Source organism: Neovison vison, chromosome 1 (genome assembly GCF_020171115.1).
Source record: "Neovison vison isolate M4711 chromosome 1, ASM_NN_V1, whole genome shotgun sequence".
In the NCBI taxonomy this organism is placed as follows: Eukaryota; Metazoa; Chordata; class Mammalia; order Carnivora; family Mustelidae; genus Neogale; species Neogale vison.
In genome coordinates this window covers 117,781,915-117,802,267 of record NC_058091.1, presented here as the reverse complement: position 1 = coordinate 117,802,267, position 20,353 = coordinate 117,781,915, and the positions used below count along the sequence as shown (strand labels likewise).

General features: G+C 42.9%; 1 protein-coding gene across 5 annotated transcripts in view; it reads left to right on the top strand.

Moving 5' to 3' along the window:
• Positions 1 to 20,353, top strand: part of ANKS1A (ankyrin repeat and sterile alpha motif domain containing 1A) — a 177,666-nt gene that overhangs the window by 85,709 nt on the left and 71,604 nt on the right. For all 5 annotated transcript variants that reach the window (XM_044254970.1, XM_044254986.1, XM_044254962.1 and 2 more), the window contains 2 exons: positions 1,578 to 1,670; positions 6,695 to 6,821. In XM_044254970.1, coding sequence (XP_044110905.1) covers positions 1,578 to 1,670; positions 6,695 to 6,821 — 220 coding nt within the window. The remainder of the gene's footprint in view (positions 1 to 1,577; positions 1,671 to 6,694; positions 6,822 to 20,353) is intronic.

Genomic DNA, 20,353 nt, shown 5'->3' with positions numbered 1-20,353 from the left:
GCTGCCTTTGCTAGTCCCTTCCATACATGGTGCCCCTTGGAAGGAACCAAGCTTGTTTCTGCGCTGCTGTAGGAAGAACGGCTAGGGAAAGTGGAACTCACTGGGAAATGTGATCTCATAGCCTTGTTTGGCTTGAAAAGATGAATCTGTTTTAAGGTTGTTGCCATTAAGCATCCATTGGGTTCCGGGGAGTGTAGGAATGACTGATTTATCAAGATAGAATGTGGAGGGGTGAAGTGTATTTGAACAGAGGGAGGTCATGGATGCCGAATGCTAACCTAATGCTACCTAACGCTGGCTGCTCCTGCTGCTCCTGGGACATGGATTTGTCTTCCAGACTTTTCCAAGGCTCTTGTGTAATTCGCCATGTTCCTCCACCCTTTCATAAATATTCTTGTCCTAGCAACACTGTGAACTAACCTACGAGGCCGGGAATGAGCCTGCAAGCCAACTCCTGGGTCAGGTTCCCACTCCCTTCCCTGTAGAAACATTGATTATGGAGCAGGATTAGGACTTTGGACTGTAAACAACGCTGCCGGGTCCCTTAGGTACTATGGCAAGCCTCTCCCCAGCCTTCTGTCACCAAAGGTGGTCTGTATTCCTGAAATTGTCGGCCACATTTGACCTCCCTAATCCCTGCTTCAGGGTGTTTCTTGCTCTAGGGCAGGGATTGGCAAAATGTGGCCCGCCGGCAGCTGCCCATTTTTATGAATAAAGTTTTATTGGAACTCGGCCACACTCATTTGCATATCTTCTCTGGCTCTGTGGTACTGTTGTGGCAGTAGTGGGGTTAACTGCAAAAGCCTAAAATATTTACTCCGTGGCCCTTTAAGAAAGAGTTCACCAATTCTTGCTCCAGGGCAGACAGCTGGCAAATGTTCCTTTTTGAAATGGGCAGGGATGAAAGGTTTTAGTATGTGAGAGATGATGCATAATACTAATCATTGAAGGAGGTGACCAAGAACTAGATAGAGACCAGTTCTGAGCTTCGATGAATAAATGGGGGTAACGTTAAAGTTTGAGCAGGAATTGACGTTTCTTTGTCCTTGATTGCTTTCCTCATTACTTCCTTGATAACGTGGGTTTGTTTGAACTCTGACAAGTTGATTGCTTTGATTTACTGCTGCTTCTTTTTAACCAGTCTGAAAGTTGAGCCACTGGCTTTTCTAGGCTAGAGTATTATTATGGGTATTGGACATTTTCTGATAAGGCAGTGCCATGGTTTCAGTGCTATTTCTGACTGTGGTCTAGAATATGAAAGCTGTGTTTATACTCTCTGCTACAAACATCAGAAATTGAAGAGCATGCTGGCTGAAGTGTGTGTGTGTGTGTGTGTGTGTGTGTGTGTGTGTGAATGTGTGTATGTGTGTGGCGGGGGTGGGGGGTACAAATACTAAACCATACTAAACCTTGTGTTTTAGATACTGATCCTTGAGTTTAGTCTCTCAGGGGAGTTCTTTACATTCTTTTTCATTTCCAAGAGTTAAGATAAGAACCGAAAGTTAGGTAATCGAAAAAAGAGATAGTAAAATACTTTTTGAAAAAAGAGATAGTGAAATGCTTTTTCTCTTCTACAGAGGGAACGGCCACCGCCTCCAGCAAAGCCACCACCTGATGAAGAGGAGGAAGACCGCATAGATAAGAAGTATTTTACCTTGACAGCTTCTGAGGTAGAGGGTTGAGGGTTTATTGCCATCACTAAAATAACGATTTTTTGCAAGTACCTCGATGTGTGCTTAAAGAAGACTTTTCTTTCTCATTTGCTTATCGCCTTTTTGGATTAGTAAATTTTGTGCATTATCAGTAATCTGGAAGAAGACCTTTCCAACCCATTCAGAAGTACGAAGGAAAGAATTGTAATGGAGCTGTCCAGCAGACAGGCCAATTATTGATCCACATTGCACATTGAAAGTAAACCATGCACATTCCTCCTGGCTCTAGTAGCTAAACAGTTTGACTTCTTGCTTGTTTTGTTCCTATGTCCTCTTTTGATACAAAACGTGGAGTATGGCCTTAATCGCTGTTCTGTAGATGATATCCTATAAGCGAACTTTGGTGATTCTGCCCCAAGTGTCTTATTTCTGTTTTCACATTTTTCTTCTCCATTTCACATGAAGAATCCACCAGGACAAACATGGAAAATGTCATGAAGACTCATTTTAGAAGAGAAATAGGAGTCGTGGGGGTGGGAGAAAGCAAAGAAGGTTATTTGAGAAGACTAATCCACCTTTTTGTTTTGTTTGTTTTTTTAAAGATTTTATTTATTGCTTTGACAGAAAGAGAGAGAGAGAGAGATCACAAGTAGGCAGAGGCAGGCAGAGAGAGGAGGAAGCAGTCCCCCCTGCTGAGCAGAAAGCTGGATGTGGGGCTTGATCCCAGGATCCTGAGATCATGACCTGAGCCGAAGGCAGAGGCTTTAACCCACTGAGCCACCCAGGCACCTCACTATTCCACCTTTTTAAAGAAGAATTATTATCATGGGACAAATAGTTCAATCTTCCTTCTTGGTTGTATGAAGAAATCATATTTTCTGTGAGCTTTCATTTTTAGAATGCTCCTTTAATCCTTACCACTGTACAGAGAATATGTTTATTCAGTATTTATTCAAAATCTTACATAAATTTCATTATTTTGTTGCTCATTCAGTGGTCTGTTGTTCTTTAATTTAAAAATCAGCTGATATAAACTAGTCATCTAAGTCTCATTACTTTATCCCTAAAAGGTCAGATATTGCCACAGACCATCCAGTGAGACAGGTTCTTTTACTTAGTAGAAACTCATGGAACCAGAAGGAAGGCTTTTATTTAACAAAATGGATAATTAAATACAAGGATTCCCTTTTAAGAACGTAAAAGTCAGTGTTGGAAATAGGGGAAGATGTTTATGCTAGGTGTAAATTCTGTCCCTATTTCTTTGTATGCCTTCATTACAAAATGCTTATTATCAGGTTTCAACTAAAGGGTCTCTAGATTATAGCCTCTAAGGTGATAATACATTACTAGCAGATAGAAGTGCATGTAGCATATCCCTGCATATTTTTAATATGGAGATTTGCTTCCTTACTCCATTTTTATAAGGAGAACCTTTACTTATATTACTTACGGAGCATGTTCAACTGGGGCTAGGTCTCTACAAATGCCTTATGCCACCTCTTTAACAAGGACTTAAACTAAAATTCCTAATGCCCAAGGATAAATGCAAGACTCTTAAAGAAATATTAGATAATGAAGACTTTCTGTTCTCCTCAGGCTTTTCAGAGAATGTGATTTGTTGATAATAGTGTCAACAGAGGGGCACCCAGGTAGCTCAGTCAGAAGTGTCTTTCTGCACCTTAGGTCATGATCACTGGTCCTGGGATCTGGACACATTGCTGGGCTTCCTTTTCAGTGGGGAGTCTGCTCCCTTTCCCCGCCCCCCCCACCTCATGCATGCACACACGTGCTCTCTCTCTCAAATAAATAAATAAGTAAAATCTTAAAAAAAAAAAAAAGTATCAAGAGATAAGGGGGGGAAAAAAAAGAGATAAGGGGAGAAATTTCCATATTACTCTCCTGAATGTGGAGACTCTGCGATGATGCTTCTGGGACTTGCTTGTGAATAGTCTGAAATTCTGGGTCAGTCGGGCCACTGCAGTCAGGAGTTGAAAGACGATGAGAACCCCAGCTCTGCTTACTTAGTGATTATAAGTAAATAAGTACGGAGGAGATGTGGTCTATGTCATTATCCTTTTAATGATCAAAGCAGATTTTCTTTGCTGTAGTTGAAATGACTAGGTCTTCTCCAACAGTGAACTTTTATTTCTTTTTCTTTGGACTCTAGTCTTCCCTGTTTTGATTTTTTACTTAGTAGGCTTTACTACCCTAACCCTCGTGTCCTAGGAAGCACTGGCTCATCACAGTTGACTTTTATGTTTGGCAGGCCATCTGCTTCAGTGTTTGTGTCCCATTCCCTAGGCTTGTCATTGTCAGGTGACCCATGGAAGCCTTTAAGGGAAGCTGAGTATAGCTGTCTCCACGGGAGCTTATCAGATTAACGACCAGGTCATGAAATGGGCTTAAAGAAATTAAACACATACGCATGTGTGTACACACAAGCTACTGAGACGTTTTTGCCCCGCCAAATGGGCTGTCAGCTGCATCGGACTGACCACGGCCTTCTCTGTGTTCAGATGTTTTAAACATTCATGGGAAGGTGCAGCTGCCATGGTATCTCTTCCCAGAAAACTGCCCACACCCCTACTGGTCGTTCTGTTGGTCCAGTTAGGTGGTGACTAGTAGTAGCTTCTCTTTGCAGCAGAAATGTTTCTTTCTACATAACAGAAAATATGGCTTTTTGGCTCCAATTTACTGCCGGCCCTAGAAGAAAGGGGTAGAAAAGATTAAGGAATAATCTGGTAAAGAGCAGAATCCTTTCCCTTGAAAATCAGTTATTGCCATATTCACTGCAACACGGGGCTTCTTGAGTGGGAGTTAGGAAGGCTCAAAGCAAAGCAGTCTCTTGCTTTATTATGAGATTTTAATCCCATAGCTGGCAGGAGCCAGGACTAAGAGGAAAAGATCACCCAAGAAGTTGTCTGGATATGAGCAGGGTACTCTCACTAGAGAGTCTAAAGGAGGGAAAGAGTTCCAAATTGGATGCAAAGTCTTATATCCCAGGGCGGGTGGCGGGGCGGGGAATGAGGACATTTGGGTCCAGAATCAGGGGAAGTGAATTTCATGGCCCTGGCTCTGCTGGTTGCTCTCTGTAACCTTGGGCAAGTCCCCAGACCTGTTTGGGAACTCAGTTTGGGCATCTGTGAAATGAAAGAGCTGGAGCCAGGTGTTCTCTGGCTGTGATTGGAACGGTTCAGGTCCCTTCCAGCTCTAGCATTTGCTGGTGCTGTGCTTCTCGTTGTTCCTGAGAGCCAAGCACAGAGTGACCAAAGGTCCAGTGGTCCCCATTTTCCAGATGGAAGTCATCAGCTGTCCTATTTGAGAAGAAAGGGTATTATAGGCCGGGTATCCAGACTGTCACATATCTTTCAGAAGCATGCTTGGGGCTATACAAGGGTCCTTGCTGTGTGCAGAAGACTCACGGAATCGGATTTCCAGGGCTCTGGCTAAATGATAGCTATGGGTGTGTAAACCTGCAGAACACAAATTCCTGTCTATAAAGCCTGTGTATTAAGTTGACACTGTATGAATTGCTTTAATGGTCCCTTTTTGTTCCCTTAATTGTGTTCCTACGAAGAGGCGAAAGGAATAAGTAATACAGGCAAATGGCTTGTTGTCATGAAATAGCTTTTAGCTTCCAGGTAGCTTTCAGTAAAGTGGAGGTTCCTGCTGTGCTTAGCAGAATTTCGGAAAGAGACCATCATTCTGCCTTTGGAGTGGCAGCCTTTTTACCAAACAGGAGCCGTGGCCTCTCCTTTATTCGGGAGCTGCCAGCCAGAATCCTTGTTGTCTCGTTAGGCTGTAGCATAGTGAGCTAAGTCTCCAAGAAGCAAAACCCTGATGAATCACAAACCTGATTTATCTCCAGTGAGCTGTGGGACCTTTCTGAAGGAGGAAGTTTCTGCGTGTACCAAAGAATCACATTTGTAAGGGTACCATTGTTTGTTGGGTGGACTTGGGAATTCCTCTGAACCCCTCTGTTCATGATGTATCACTTCTCCTAGCCAAACTGCTCAGGAAGAGATTTTGTGCTTTGGCTCACTCTCCTAATAGCTGGTACATGATTATTCTTAATTTGTCTCTGAAACGCATTGGATTCTTAGGACAGATGAGCCAGAACGATCCTCTAAATTGAGGATCTCCATTCTCTCTCTTGGTGTGACTGTGGCACTAATTTAAGGTATTTCTGGCCTGGTTTGAGGAGGCAGCTTGGCCAGCTTCGTACTGTGACTAGCTGTGGCCACAAGGCCCTTAGCTACCTAGACCTCATTGGTGGGTGTAGAAGCCAGCTCTGGTCCAGTTATTTCATCAAAGATGGCTACCTGGATCAGGGATTTCTCCATAGACAGAGCTGCTTTGTTCTCTCCAGTGAAATCCATACTGCCTCACTGTTTGACTCCTCTCAGAACAGAGATTGGTAGAATTAATTTAAACTCATAGTACCATAAATGTAGCAGGAAGCTGGCTTTTGAGAGAAACTTCCCTATAACCCCCAGGACCTGTGAAGAAAGGCTCACCAAATAAAGAAGGGTGCATAGAGCCCTTTGTTTCTGGTAAATGGCAGTCATTCGGGGTCAGTCAGAAGTCATCTGATCCCCTCTTGAGAAAGTGGGAAGGATTCCAGCCTTGGGGTAGTGTGTGTGCATATTGGGGAAGAATTGCAGAGACCGAAGGCCTTTGTGAGGCACCCTAGCTAAAAACCACTCAGAAGCTACTATCCACTGAAAAGAGGCCATGCAGAACACTGTGATGTTGGGAGAGGCAAGGGAAGGAAGGATTTGGGAGCTTATTGATGGCTTTTTGAAAGATAAAATGAGGTAAGAAAAGGCGAATGTTTTACCCAAAAGCCACTGAGATCTGAGGTACAGGTGTGTATTCAGAAAGGCAGCTGTGGTACCACGTGATGCTTGAGCTCTTTACCTCCTCTGCCGACCCCCCTTCTCTCTGGCAAGAAAAGAGCCAATAATCTCAAATTTGTGCTTCATAACCTGTCCTGGCATTAGGCACCCACACGAGAAAGTCTGTGGTGTTTCCTCTCCTAGGTCTTGGCCGTGAGACCCTGGATTCAGGGAAGTGCAGCCCAGGAAGAGGAGGAGCATCCTTATGAGCTGTTGTTAACAGCAGAAACCAAGAAGTTGGGATCCACGGATGGGGATGGAAAACCAAAAGGTACACGCCCACCCCTAGCCCACTCCCCGCAGAAACAACTGCAAAAGGATTTTTAAAGTTTGTGATCCTGGGCGGGAAGTAGAGGGTGATGTTCCTTGGGGTGGGGAAGTTGGGTGTCACAGCAGTTGGGGGTGGTGGGAGTGTTGTGACCTTTTGTTTGCAATGCCCTGCATTAGCGTTGGCCTGCCTTCAGCACGTGAAGCAGGTGGTCACATCAGACCAGGCCATGGCTGTGGAAGGGGAGACAGCCTGTGGTGTGACCGAGATTGAAACCAACCAATCAATCAATCAATCTTTCAAGTCAGAAACCCTCAAGTTCATGTGGTGGAAAAACAAGCCCAACAAGTCACTCCCTTGGGGTTCAGCCTGACGGCACAGGCTCTGTTTTGAGTCCTGACCTCAGAGTGAGACACTCCTGGGGAGGGACCCGTGATTGGCTGCCACCCCGTAACTAGAGTGCTCTGTCGCCTTGGCCTACTTTCATTGCCTCTGCGAAATTCCGTTTCCTCTGTGAGGGAGCGAGTGCTGCAGGACGGAGAGCAGACAGTGGACGTGGGACAGACTCTGTGCTAAGAACAGCAACAAGGGGCAGTGCCGTTCCCACTGCACGTGAAAGGGGACTCTCCCCGCTCTTTATAACTTTCGGGTACTAGATCCTTCGTGGGGTATGATTAGTGCCTCCTTTCATTCCTGACTGTCACGGTTCCGGTAAGAAGTGGGGGTGCGATGGCTTCTTTCGAACCACCCTTTGCTGGGCCTGTTGGAGGGTGGGGGGTTGGGGAAGAGAACATGTACGTATGTGTCTGACATTGGAGACCTGATTTTTAACTATCTTGTTTAAAAGATTGTTCTTCCAGCACACAGAAACTTTGTGGTCATTTTTATAGTAATTGTTTTGTTTTGTTTTGTTTTATGGTTTCCATTTGGAGCTTTCTGGGGGAAAAAAAATTACAATTTAAATATGGCAAAATTTACCCTTTTTGTGTTCAGTTCTGTGAGTTCTGACAAATAACGGTTATATAACTGCCAGTCTAGTCTAGGTACGGAATGGTTTTATCATACCAAAAACTCTCTCGTGTCCCTCTGTAGTCAGTTCCACACCCTTCCCTTACCTCTGGCAACCACTGCTTTTATGTCAGTCCCAATACTTTTGCCTTTTCCAGAATGTTCTATCAGGGGAATCATACCATATGTACCCTTTGAGTCGGGCGTCTCACACTTAGCATAATTCACTGAAGGTTGCTCCATGTTGCTTTGTGTATTGGGGATTTGTTACTTTGCATTGCCAAGTAGTATTCCATTGTTGGGGTGTACCACAGGTACCCATTCTCTAGTCAAGGGGTACTTGGGTCACTTATAGTTCTTGGCAGTTACAAATAAAACTATAAACATTTGTAGGTTTTTGTGTAAACATCGGTTTCATTTCTCTTGAGAAAACGCTAGGAATGGGATTGCTGGGTCCTAGGTAAGAAACTGCCACAACCATTTTCTGGAGTGGTTATGCCATTGCTTTTCCCTCAGAGTCACAGTTACTGTGTATCCTCCCCTGAATATTGTCGGGTTTTTAAAATTGTAGTCCTTCTATTAGGTGTATAGTGATATTTCATTGTGGATTTAATTTGTATTCCCATAATGATTCATGATGTGAACATCTGTTGGTATGATTATTTGCCATCCGTATAGCTAATGAAGTGTCTGTTCAACTCTTCTCCTCATTTAAAAAATTGGGTTGTTTATGGTCTTATTATTGAGTTGTGAGAGTTCTTTGTATGTTTCGGACACTCTTTATCAGATATGTAATTTTCTCCTAGGCTGTAATTTGTCTCTTTATTCCCTTATGCCTTGTGGAGAGCAGAGGTTCTTAATTTTGATGACAGTGTATCTTTTCTTTTCTTTTATGGATAAGTTCACAAGTATTTTTTCCTATATTTTCTTCTAGAAATTTTGTAGGTTTAGGTATCCATTTAAGTCTATGACCCATTTTGAGGTAATTTTTGAATATGGTGTGAGGTGTAGGTAGAGATTCACTTTTTTGCATGTGGATATCCAGTCGTTTCAGCACGATTTGTCAAGGACCATCCTTTTCTTGCCTATGTCACTTTGTTATTCTTTTTCAGAATTGTTTTAGATATTCTTTCCATATAAAAATTTAGAGTGAGTCGGTTGATTTCTACAAAAAGTCCTGCTGGATTTTTATTGGAATTGTGTTGAATCTATATAGCAATTTGGGGAGCTTTCTTAACTGTATTGAGTCTTCTAATCATGTTGCTAGGTTTTTAATTCAAATAGTTAGAGAGAGTGGAGAGTAGAGTATGAGTTCTCTAGTTGTTTAATAATAAATCATACTGAAATTAACCCTTAAAGAGCAAGTATTTAATGCTCTGTTTGAAAGTGGTTCTTAGGAAAGAATTTTTAGCATCAAGGAGGAAGGAGATTATAATTCTCTCTCTTTCGAAGGCTTGATCTGGACCCACTCACTATGGGATAATTGGCTTCCTTTGGAAGGAAGAAAAAGTAAAAGTCAAACTTCATAAATGGGTCTGGTCTCCTTGGCTGCCAAATGCAGGAATTTTTTTTTTTTTTTAAGATCTGTATTTATTTATTTGACAGAGAGATCACAAGTAGGCAGAAAGGCAGGCAGACAGAGAGGGGGAAGCAGGCTCCCTGCTGAGCAGAGAGCCTGATGCAGGGCTCCATCCCAGGACCTCGAGATCATGACCTGAGCCGAAGGCAGAGGCTTAACCCACTGAGCCATCCAGGCGCCCCCAGATGCAGGAATTTTCTATTCTCAAGTCAGGAGATCTCCAGGTTAAGGAGTAAACTGCCCCAGATTACTTAAGACCTAGTATCTCCTCCTCCTTCGCTTTGGTTCCTTCCAGCTCGGCAATACTGGGCTAACTGTTATGAGTAGGTGGTACGGGAAGCAGATCTGAGTGGACCACAGCATGCAGGATGTGCATGCCTCCAGGCAAGCTGCTTGGATCGCTCAGAGAGCTTTCAGACAAAGGAGCTGAGACATTAAAGATGAAAATGGGAAAAAAAAAAAGATGAAAATGGGCTCTGTCGGTTTCTTGTGAGCCTGGAAGAATGCCTGCTAGAGTTGGTAAATGTGAGACAAGTCAGCAGATGATGTTATGGATTAGTACACAGTCATTCTTTTCTGCTTTTTCACTAATGTCATTATCCAAGGCAGCTTTTATGGATTAATTCATCAGTTCTGAAAAGGCGGTGTTAATGAGACTACCACAGCTTTCGGCTCTCCCTACTGTAATTTGCAAACCTGCCGCAGGAGGGGTGGGATGGGAGATTATTTAGATTACATTTTTAAAGTAGATTTGTATTAGCTCCCAGGAAAAAAATTTAAACAATACAGAAGTGAATACAAGTAAAATGTCAAATCTTCTCACCTCTCCGCCACTCACAGTTGCTGGAAGTGACATAGTTCTAAGTGCAGTATCTGCTTCATGTTGTTTGAGGTCTTTATTTTTCAGAAAAGTGACTATGGGAGACCATTTTGTTTGTTTTTAACAATCTAAAATGGGATCATATTTCACAAATGGTTTTGCGCACTTGTTTTTTTAACTTACCTTGTCTATAGATCATGGGTACAATTTTGTTTTACATTCTTAAAGATCTACCTTACTGTTTTTGAATGGTTGTTAACTATCCCATGACTCATTTTTCCATTGTCTAGTGGATGGTTGTTTACATTGCCTCCAGTATTTCTCTATTATAAATGAAGCTGTTGTAGACATGCTCTACACATTTTCTTACATGCTTACAAGAGTATTTCTTAAAAGACTTTGATAGAAAGTAGAATAAACCAGTCTGAGTGTAGGTACATGTCTAGATTTAACTGGTAAAGCTGAAGTGCCCCTCCCTTGATGGTTAATGAGCACACGCTTTCCCTTTCCTTCACCAATGTGCGATATTAGCACTCTTTAATGTTTTTCACCATGATAAGCCAAAGAAGTGTCTTTTGTAATTAGCCTTTGCCTGATCTAGTGAAACTGAGCATCTTGGTCATTAATGTTAGATGGTCTATGAGTGCCTATCTTTTTCCCTCCTAATTTTCTACTTAGAAGTTAATTAATGGTAGTAGAAACACTTCATATAAATACTGATAATATTTGACCAAAGTGATACTCAGGAGGAAGTTTATATCTTTAAATTTATTTGTTATAAAACAAAGACTGGGGCACCTGAGTGGCTCAGTCAATTAAGTGTCCAACTCTTCATCTCTGCTCAGGTCTTGATCTGAGGTTTGTGAGATCAAGCCCTGTGTTGGGCCCCATGCCCAACATAAATAAATAAATAAATAGACTAAAACTTAACCAAGAGAAAGTAGCAGAGAGAAATTAGTAAAGATAAAAGCAGATAGTATATTTCACATACTTTATAGTATGCATGTTATACCTCAGTAAAGAAAAAATATAAAAGAAATAATGAAGTAAAAAAAAAAGTAGATTTGACCATTACAATGAAAACTTGTTTTTTAAAGATCTCTGATAATTCTGATCAAGAAAAGAGGAAAAAAAATAACATATAGTAATAACATAAAGCACACATATAAAGCAAAAATTTGGAGATTTTAAAAATTAATAATAGTTTATAGAAATAAATTTGGGGGGTTAGAGTTGCTGCCATCCCCCAGGATGAATTGTCTGGGAGACTTATTGGTCCATCACAATGAATGATAGCAGTGGGGTTTCCGGTGGCATTTAGTGCCTGGTGACTAAGCATCTGGCACTATGTATGATAATTCTGCAGTTGTTAGATTGCCATTTATGTCAGTAGATATAACAAAAACTGACAAGTTGAAAGCAGTCCACAAAGTAGAAAACTCATCCCTCCGGAAAGGTCCTAGGCATGGATGGTTTTATGATAGTTTTATCTAGCTAGGTATTCCTCCGTTATTTAAATGATTCCCACCATAGAAGTCCTCCAAAATCATTACTCAGGACTAGCATAACTAGCAATGAGAGCAGTGTTCCCAGTTTCATGTAGCATAGTCACTTATTTTGCTTTAGTATTTAACTCTTTGCCCACTGGACATTCTGGACATACTGTTGAAGTGGTGGACAACTTTCTAGGTTTGACAACAAATGGGAAAGTAGCCAAGAGCTCTGAAAATCATTGTTCTCTGTGGTGCTTCTCTGCAGCATCCACTAATAGGCATAGGTCCAGGTGAAGTGGTCACTTAGTGTAGGACAGTGAGTGGTGCATAATTATCTGAAAAAAGTGATATATGTGGACTGTTTGGCACACAGCTACACTCTGAGGTTTTTTAGAAGCAAGTAAGTCAATAATCCTGAGAGCCACGCATTTAGAGCTAAATGAAGTATATGCATGAGCATGAAGGGGAGGGGAGGAAGATGTTAGCTTCTCCCTCTTCTCCCACATCCAGTGTATTGCCAGTTCCTGAACCGTTAGGGAATTCTGTAGTGTAAGCCTTGGCTTTTCCCTTTGCCAGCTTGGGATTGATTCTCAGGTGTGCCTCCAGGTGCAGTCCCATTTTACATTAGGTTTAGTAAGACTTCAGGAAGAAGACCAGATCAGTACCTGTGTTCAATTCACCATCTTTACCTGGAAGCCTAGGTCACCTTCTCACAGTGGGTGCCAAGGAGTAAGTTTGGATGCTTTTCCCAAAGGCCAAAAAAAAAAAAAGTAAATGAGACAGTTTAATAATTAAGCCTTACCTTCAGCAGTTTCCTCTTCTCTCACCTTCTCACGTTAGAGGAGCTACTGCCAAAGTCCTACTGTATAAGTGTCATGCTCTTACAAATTTATATTTCTGAGTTGGAATAGTTTGCTTTTCTTTCCATTATGGAACAAGTCCAAGCCTTGTGAACTATACATCTATATTTTTTCTCCCACAAAATGTATTGACAGCCGTTTATATACATATGTATTTTTGAGACATCTGTAAAATACATAAAAGGGCAGAATATGTTAAAATTCTATAAAGTGATATAGAGTAATTTTGGAGTTCAAAAGAGGGCTAAATTATTTAGTGCAGAAGATCAGGGATGACTTTGTGAAGGAAGTAGCATTTGAGCTAAACCCCAAAGCAGAGAATCCTACTGGCTAGGCAGAAATAAGGAGGAAGGCGAGAGCATTCCAGGCAGAGGGAGTGGCATAAACATCAGTAAGGTGTTGGGAGATGATAGCGCTTCTGTTTGGAGAATGGTAAGTAATCCAGTTTGGCTGGAACAAAGAACTGGTTGTAGAGATGGGGATCTCCAATGTCAGTCATCATTCCAAAGACTGTGCAGTGTTGTTGAAGCTTTTTGAGTGAGATGGCAGGAATAATTGTGGAATCTTAGATGGGAGTGACTAGAGGCAGGAATACTTTGAAGTCAAGAAACTTCAAGGAATCTTTTGAAGGAAATTAGGATCCAAACTATAGGAGGAAGTGATAGGAAGGGAAGGTAGGGATGGTAGAGGTATAGAGGAGGTAGAATTCGCAGGACCTTATAGTCAGATGTGGAAAAATCAGGAAGAGAGGGTGTTAAGGATGATTCTGAGGTTTTTGAGCTTGGGAAAATATTGTGCATCTAACAAATAGGGGATTGAGGAGGGACATGACTGAAGGAAGATGTTAAGTTCAGTTTTGACTATGTTAAGTTTGAGGCGTTTCAGGTACTAGGAGAATATCCAGGTAGAGGTACTCCATAAACACTTAAAAATGTGGGTCCTAGTGTTCAAGAGAGGTGGAAAGATTAGAAATGCAGATTCATGGATCATCCAAGTTGAGGTGATGGGTAACATGAAATATTAATCAGTTGCTGAGGGAAAAACACAAGAAGTCAAAAATACAACCATATTGAGAAGCACAAGGGTAAAGAAATACAGGAAGATAATCAGGATAAAGCAGTGCCATAGAAGCCAAGGCTGAATGTGACGGAACCCCAAGATACCTGTTGTTTAAACAAGATAGGAGTCTAGGGCTAGCATGGCAGTTCATGATTGTCAAGGAACCGGTCTCTTTCTGACATCTCATGGTTCAGGGTGACTATTCAAGTTCATGCTGTCAGCACAGGAAGGAAGAAAGGGGAGGAAGGAGGGCGCTTCACAGATAGCTCTCAAAAGGTGTGTGTACTACTTTCACTTATAACCCATTGGCCAGAATTTGGTCATGTGACCTTGCCTAACTACAGAGATGTTGGGAAGTGTAATCTTAATGTAGGTGGCTATGAGCCAATTGAAAAAAGTCCTATGACCAAGGAAGAAGGGGAGAGTGAGTCCCAGGGATAACTGGTAAACCGTGTCAAGTAATACAGAAAGAGCTAGACAAAGGAAGACTAGAAGAAGGGTTCAGCAGTTAGAAGGCCATTGGTAAAGTCAGAATAAGGATACACCCCATCTTGTAGGGTAGGTGGGAAGAGATCCGATTATCCCCACTTTTTGACGTGACATTGAGAGTAGCTGAGGTGTCTCTGACCTAAGTCTCGTCAGGAAATTGGTGTGATTGTATCCAAGAGTATAGGCACTGCAGGAAAGATGACAATCTGAAAAGAGAGGGAGAAATGAGGAATCCATTTTACAATGACACTGCAGTTTTCAAGAGATGAATGAAATGGTGGCCCGGCCTGGTAGTCCACTTGGACTCTTGCTCTACCGCATACTGGCTGGTGGCTGAGGAAGTCATTTAACCTCTTTAAGCCTGACTTTCTACATGTAAAGTTGGGGTACATATTCTTACCTCATGATTGTTGTGAATATTAAAAAAGAAAATAGTTAGCAGCATGTCCAGCATAGAACAACTAGTACCTAACACAGTGTGGCTGTTGGAAGCCAGCTGAGTTAAATAAACTGGTAGAAGACTCAGTCAGTTGTTTCTTGAGTATTCATCGGGGCTCAACATTCCAGCAACTGGAGAAGAGAAAGCAAATGGTCCTGAATACCCAGTGTTGGAACTGGCAGAAGATCAAGGGAAACAGAGATGTCAAGTGTGCTGTTAAATTAGACACGGTTAAGTATCATGGCTGGTAGGAAAGTGAGCCAAGCAGAGCTGGTATAGTGAATAGGGAAATTTGGGGGGCCAGAGGTCCAACAACAAGGAGTAAACAGACTGTCCAAGAGAAATTTAAGGAAATGGGGGAGCTATAAGGTAATCGGAACCAAGTCAAGGTAGAACAGCCCTGAGTCCCAAAGCTGGGCTGTAAACCATGGGGGCTACAGTGGGTAGAGACATTCTGACCTGAAGATACGTCACTGAACGGCTACATGTCACCCTGCACCAAACTTGCAAGACTACTAGACCTTCCCTGCCGGTGGAGTTTTCTACAGTCTAATTTATAGGGCCACTTAAAAGAAACCAGTCTCCTTTTACAGAGTTTGGGAGAAAGGAAACCAGCCTGTGTGTGCAGCGTGAGCATGAAGAGCAGTTCGGAAATGGTTGTAAATGAAGAATGATGATAATGATAGCAGCTACCGTTTAATGAATGCTTCTCAGGGGCGGCCATGTGCTGAGTCCTTGGTCGCTGATTAGGTCATTGTGTATCTTATGACAAATCTTCCGGGTGGGGGCTATTTTTGTCACCGTGTAGTAGATGAGGAAGAAGTTGGGTGTTTGAGCTGGGTCTTAAGCCCTAGTCTGGCTGAATCCAAAGCCTGTTTAGCCATGAGCTTGAACCGTTTTTATCCAGGGCCCTGCTGCTCTTCACATTCTTAACACTGTAGAAGTGGAAGATTCGTTTACCTAATTGGAATCAAATCATAGTAAATCTTAGTCCTAGAGAATGTACCCCAGCTTTGCTTTGCTTTGCTTTGCTTTGCTTTCTTTCTTTTTCTTTTTTTTTTTTTTTAGAACCAGAGAGAAAGAAATCATAGGGCCGGGACTATAACTTGGGCTTCCCGAATCTCCCAGTTCAGGTCTCTGTTTCTCTGATTGCCATGGCCCAGAGAATGGACTCTAGGTCTTCTTGTCTTATCAGATCACAGTTGCCAGCAAGTGTCTGCATAACCTAGTCAGCACCTTCCTTCTGAGGAGAACATGGGGACTCTCCACAAGTAGCCATGTACGTAGGAGTTCTCCTGGACACACATGGTTTCTGGTTCTCACTGCAGTGACTAGAGAGTTGGAGGGTTCCAGGCCTTACAGAAAAAAGAGAGCAGAACAGTCTGGGTAACTGGAGTTACTGGGTTCTCTGGCTTGGAGGTTTGATTTGACTTAGCAAGTTCTCATACAAACTACAGTTTTTAGCCCTAATCTAAACAGACAGAAACTGTGACCGAAAATGTGTAAATGTTAAAATGTTATTATTCAGAAGCCCTTGAAATCCCTGTGGATCATCGTCATGAGCATTAAAATGCAGCACGGAAGACCCCTTGCTTCAGCAGCTCACAGGGTAAAAGGAAAATGAACACCCAGAGTGAATAAAGATTGAAAGTTGAAGGGGCTGAGAATTAGCATGCTGGTGTGTGCTGCTCAGTCGAGCAGCTGGCCTTTATCTACAGGGAGAGTAAGGAAACAGCTGTCTCTGTGTCCTAGCCCCTTGTTTCTCTCCTACAAGGGCAGCTTGTGGGGTGTGCTGATGGCAGTGCGGGAGGAGGATTGGAAGCTGTATGGTTCTCAGGGGGCAGTGCAGTGATTCCCAGTCAGAGGGAAAGCCTCAGGCCTGACAGTTCTTTTCTGTGAGTCCGAGAGTCCATGAGTGCCCAGGCATGAGGTTCATGGTTCTGCTTTTTAAGTGTAAGTGTGTTTCCACTAAACATTAAGCCTGTCAAGGCTTTACTTCTTCAGCGGCCAGCTCAGAAGCTTACCTCTTCTGAGACTCCTGATTCCAAGTAATCACACTTTCCTTCCTGCTCACTGTGCATCTGATTTATACTTTTCTTAAGGCATCTATTAATTTTTAAATAATTAATTAAAAATTAATTCTAGTCATTTCTGTGTATGCTAGTTTCTTCCAATAGCTGGTAAGCCCATTGAGAGGTCAGTGTCTTCAAATCTTGGGTGCCTCTTGAAGGCAGACATTTTGTACCTGCTTATTGGTGGAATGGGTATTCATAGCCACAGTTCTGGGGCCCATCTCTCACTCCAGCCTTCTCACTGTATTACCTTCTGTCCCTGCCTTCTGCTGTCAAGAGTTGTAAGGATAACAAAGGCAATGGATATTCGTACGTGTCATGGATGCTGTCTTTGGTGATCTTTCCGACAAACCTGTGAGCAGCCCACCAACTAGCAGACTAGTTGGTGAGCTCATCTGTGAGTGAAGCACTTTGTAGTGGATCCTGTGTGGAGAATAGTAATTGTTAACATCTCTTGAGAGCTGACATGTGCCAGGTGTGGTTCTAATTGCTTAACACATATAATTTAATTCTCACAACAATCCTATGAAGTCAGCACTCTCAGGACCCCAGAATTATGGATGAGAGTTCTGGGCACAGACAAGTTAAGTTAAGAATTTGCTCAAGAGCTGGCTTGTGACCAGTACATTATATTGTTACCACCTCGTCCCTGAGAGGCCTAATACTATTCTGACTTTACAAGGGACCACTGAGTAGTTCTTTTCCTACTTGTTGATTTGCCAGGATATCTAGCTTAGTCTTGGATATGTTTTTTGTTTTTTTGGTTTTTTTTTAATGGGGAAAAGAACAATAGCTTATTAAGATCCTGAGGATCTTCAATCTTAACAAGCTTTTCAAGCACCAAGGTGTCTTTCCTAGGGAATTGCCTGGGTGAGTCATGTAATCATAAGAATTCCTTTCCATGATTTCTTTTACTCTATAAAGTATTGGTAGATTGTCTTTTCCCTCATGGGATTATGGCCCTCAGAAATTTTTCCTCTTCACATATTTCCTCCTTCCATAAGTTTCCATTCTTTCTTTCTGCCCACTTCCTTCCCCAGGCATCTGTCTGGTATTGAGCTCTTGGCATGTGTCTCTCTTTCTTCATTGATGCTAGCATGAATGGGTGTCTGTTAGACAGGGCCTTCATTGTCAGCTCCCACAGCAGCAGTCAGAACATTCTCTGTGGCCTGGGTTCCAAGGTCCACCCAGGCAGCGTGAGCCAGGCTAACTCCCAGTTCTGGATTCCAGTGTTTCTCTTTTGTTGTTGGATTCCCCTCCCTCCCCAAAATATTGTGAAATAAGGAGCCAGATGCTGACAAGAAGAAATAGAAGCCCGCATTCCTGTTACCAAAGTCTTCTTTTTGTATTCAGATGCAGTCAGAGGAATGGCACCTTGGGCCGGAATCTGTAGGAAACTGCCATGTGGGTATGGTCTGAGAGGTAGCAATTTTGACTCTCCCCATCTGGCTGTCTTAGGTAGTGCCATTGGTCTGAACCACCAGTAGACAGTCACGTGTCATCCTCTCCAGCCCCACTTTGCAATGCTATGGGTCAGCTCTGTTCGGGTGCCCAGTTGTCATATGTGGAATTCAGAGTCCTAAAGTCATGGCTTGCTGGGGCTGAGTTAGGCTGGATGGAACTCTTACGTACGCATTTCTTGTTCCCTAGAGCAGTGATTCCAATTGTTCAGTGCTTGTTTAGTGCTCTAGACCTGACCTTTGGGGTATAGAGTTTGTGAGTTAGGGTTATGAAAATCCCAAAGCAGTCAAGTGTAGAGGAAGGAGATGCCAGAGTTCATACTTTGGCCTCCTGTGGATAAGTAATCAGAGCCATAAAGTACAGCTAATTGGCTACCCCTTGCAGCCTCAGCAGGCTTGCCAAAAGCTGAGCAGACTGTGGAGACATTCGTCTTGAGAAAGTGGGGTGAATGGAACCGTGTCCCTGCTCAGAACTTAGGCTAATGGGCTCAATATGAGAACTGGTTGTTGGGATCCTTCCTGCAAGGCTGTCTTGGAAGAGCATTGTGGGACTTCGGCATGGTGCCTGGGGCAGTGAAGACTGTGTTTTCGTGCATTGTGTTTATCAAAGTGTACCCCTCCTCACCCAAGGACCCTATTCAGTAATGGAATTGAGCTTCCAGGAGCCTTGAGCTGCAGGCACGCTGGTGAGGGAGAGTGGGTGTACGCAGGGGGTAGCAAGAGAAGCACCCAGGCAGGGATCTGCAGCAACCCACTAGAGGGAGAAGTTTGCCATCACAGTGTGGTGGAGACTTGGATTCTCATCACCATTGTAACATAAAAGGGATTTTTAAAGACTTCGCAGTCCATCCTACTTATTTTAGATACTCAAGCCCCATAGAGTGAGTTCAGTGCCAAGGCCACACAGCTGAAGAGCAGCACAGCCAGGACTAGAGCCAGGTGTTCCAAAAAGCCTAGGTTAACGTCTTCTCCCCCACCACCTTAGACAAGATAGATTTCTCATCTGTAAAAATAATTGAACTTGATCCTTTGGGTTCTAAGACTTGGGAGCTTTGGGCAGACTAGGGAACCATTTGTTATCTATACTGTTGATTCTACTTATAGAGATAACGACATTGAATATTAGCTTAGGAATGTGAGCTAGTCCTGGGCGCAGGGTGGTTAAGCTATCCTGCCGATGTTTGTGAAAATCTCTAACGGGTCTGAGGTCACGAAGGGCGAGCCCCTTGGGTGTCCCGGTGTGATACTGATGTTGGATTCTGATTTAGTCAATTATTTATGCCACTCCAGGGCAGAGGTGTTTGATATCTTGGGTGAGTATACAGTAGTGGTTGGCCTCATGAGCTGGTAGTGTCAGATTTCTGGGCTGTTGAGGAGGTCTTGAGAGAACTGCAAATGTCTCCTGGCATTGACAGATTAGACCATTTTGTTTTCAGTGGATCAACTGAGGTTAAACTTAAACAAATAGGAGCAGCTGGGAGGCTTTGGAAGGAGTGAGATGTGCACATTCTCCACAAAAAAAAAAAAAAAAAAGAAAAGAAAAAGAAAAAGAAAGAAAGAAAGGAAAAAAAAAAAGAAAGAAAAGAAAAAAAAGTCTGTGCTCCCTGAGGAAGGAAGGATGAGGCGTGGAACCCTGCACAACCCCCATGTGAGGAAGGAAGCGGTTATTTCTCTGCTGTTTTGTTTTGCACGCTTAGTTAAAGAATTCCAGAAGTTACAGGTTGTGGATCATGACCTCCATTTTTTTCCCCTCTGTTGCTGCTTGCCAGAGGAAGGGGAGGGGGGGCGTTGGGTGGCTCTAAATAACACTTTGGCCTTTATGGAAATGTATCAGATGTTCCAGGAGTGAGTCTCGCCTGCTCGCTGGCTCGCTTTCTCTCTCTCTCTCCCTCTCTCTCTCTCTCTCTTTCTTTCTCACTTTTACTCTGTGTTTGCTCTCTCCTTACTCGTGTCCTTTCTGTAGGATATAGCTAGCACTTCTCGCCTTATATAGCAAGGTCTGGTCGTTAACGTTAAGAGAAACCTAACAACAGGGAAGGCTGCCAGATAGCATTAATCAGGCCAGTGTTTGGAATTTCATAAATGCTCTGACTTTGGGTACAAATTGAACATTAAGTACAATACGAAACTGTTTTCTTTCTTCCTCTCTCTTCTTCTCTCCCTCTGCCCTCTCTCCAGCCTGTCCAGCTTGCTTCTCTCTCTTTCCCTGTTGTTGAATTCCTCAGCCCTGCCGTCTGCTCACTGCATTGGAACTTT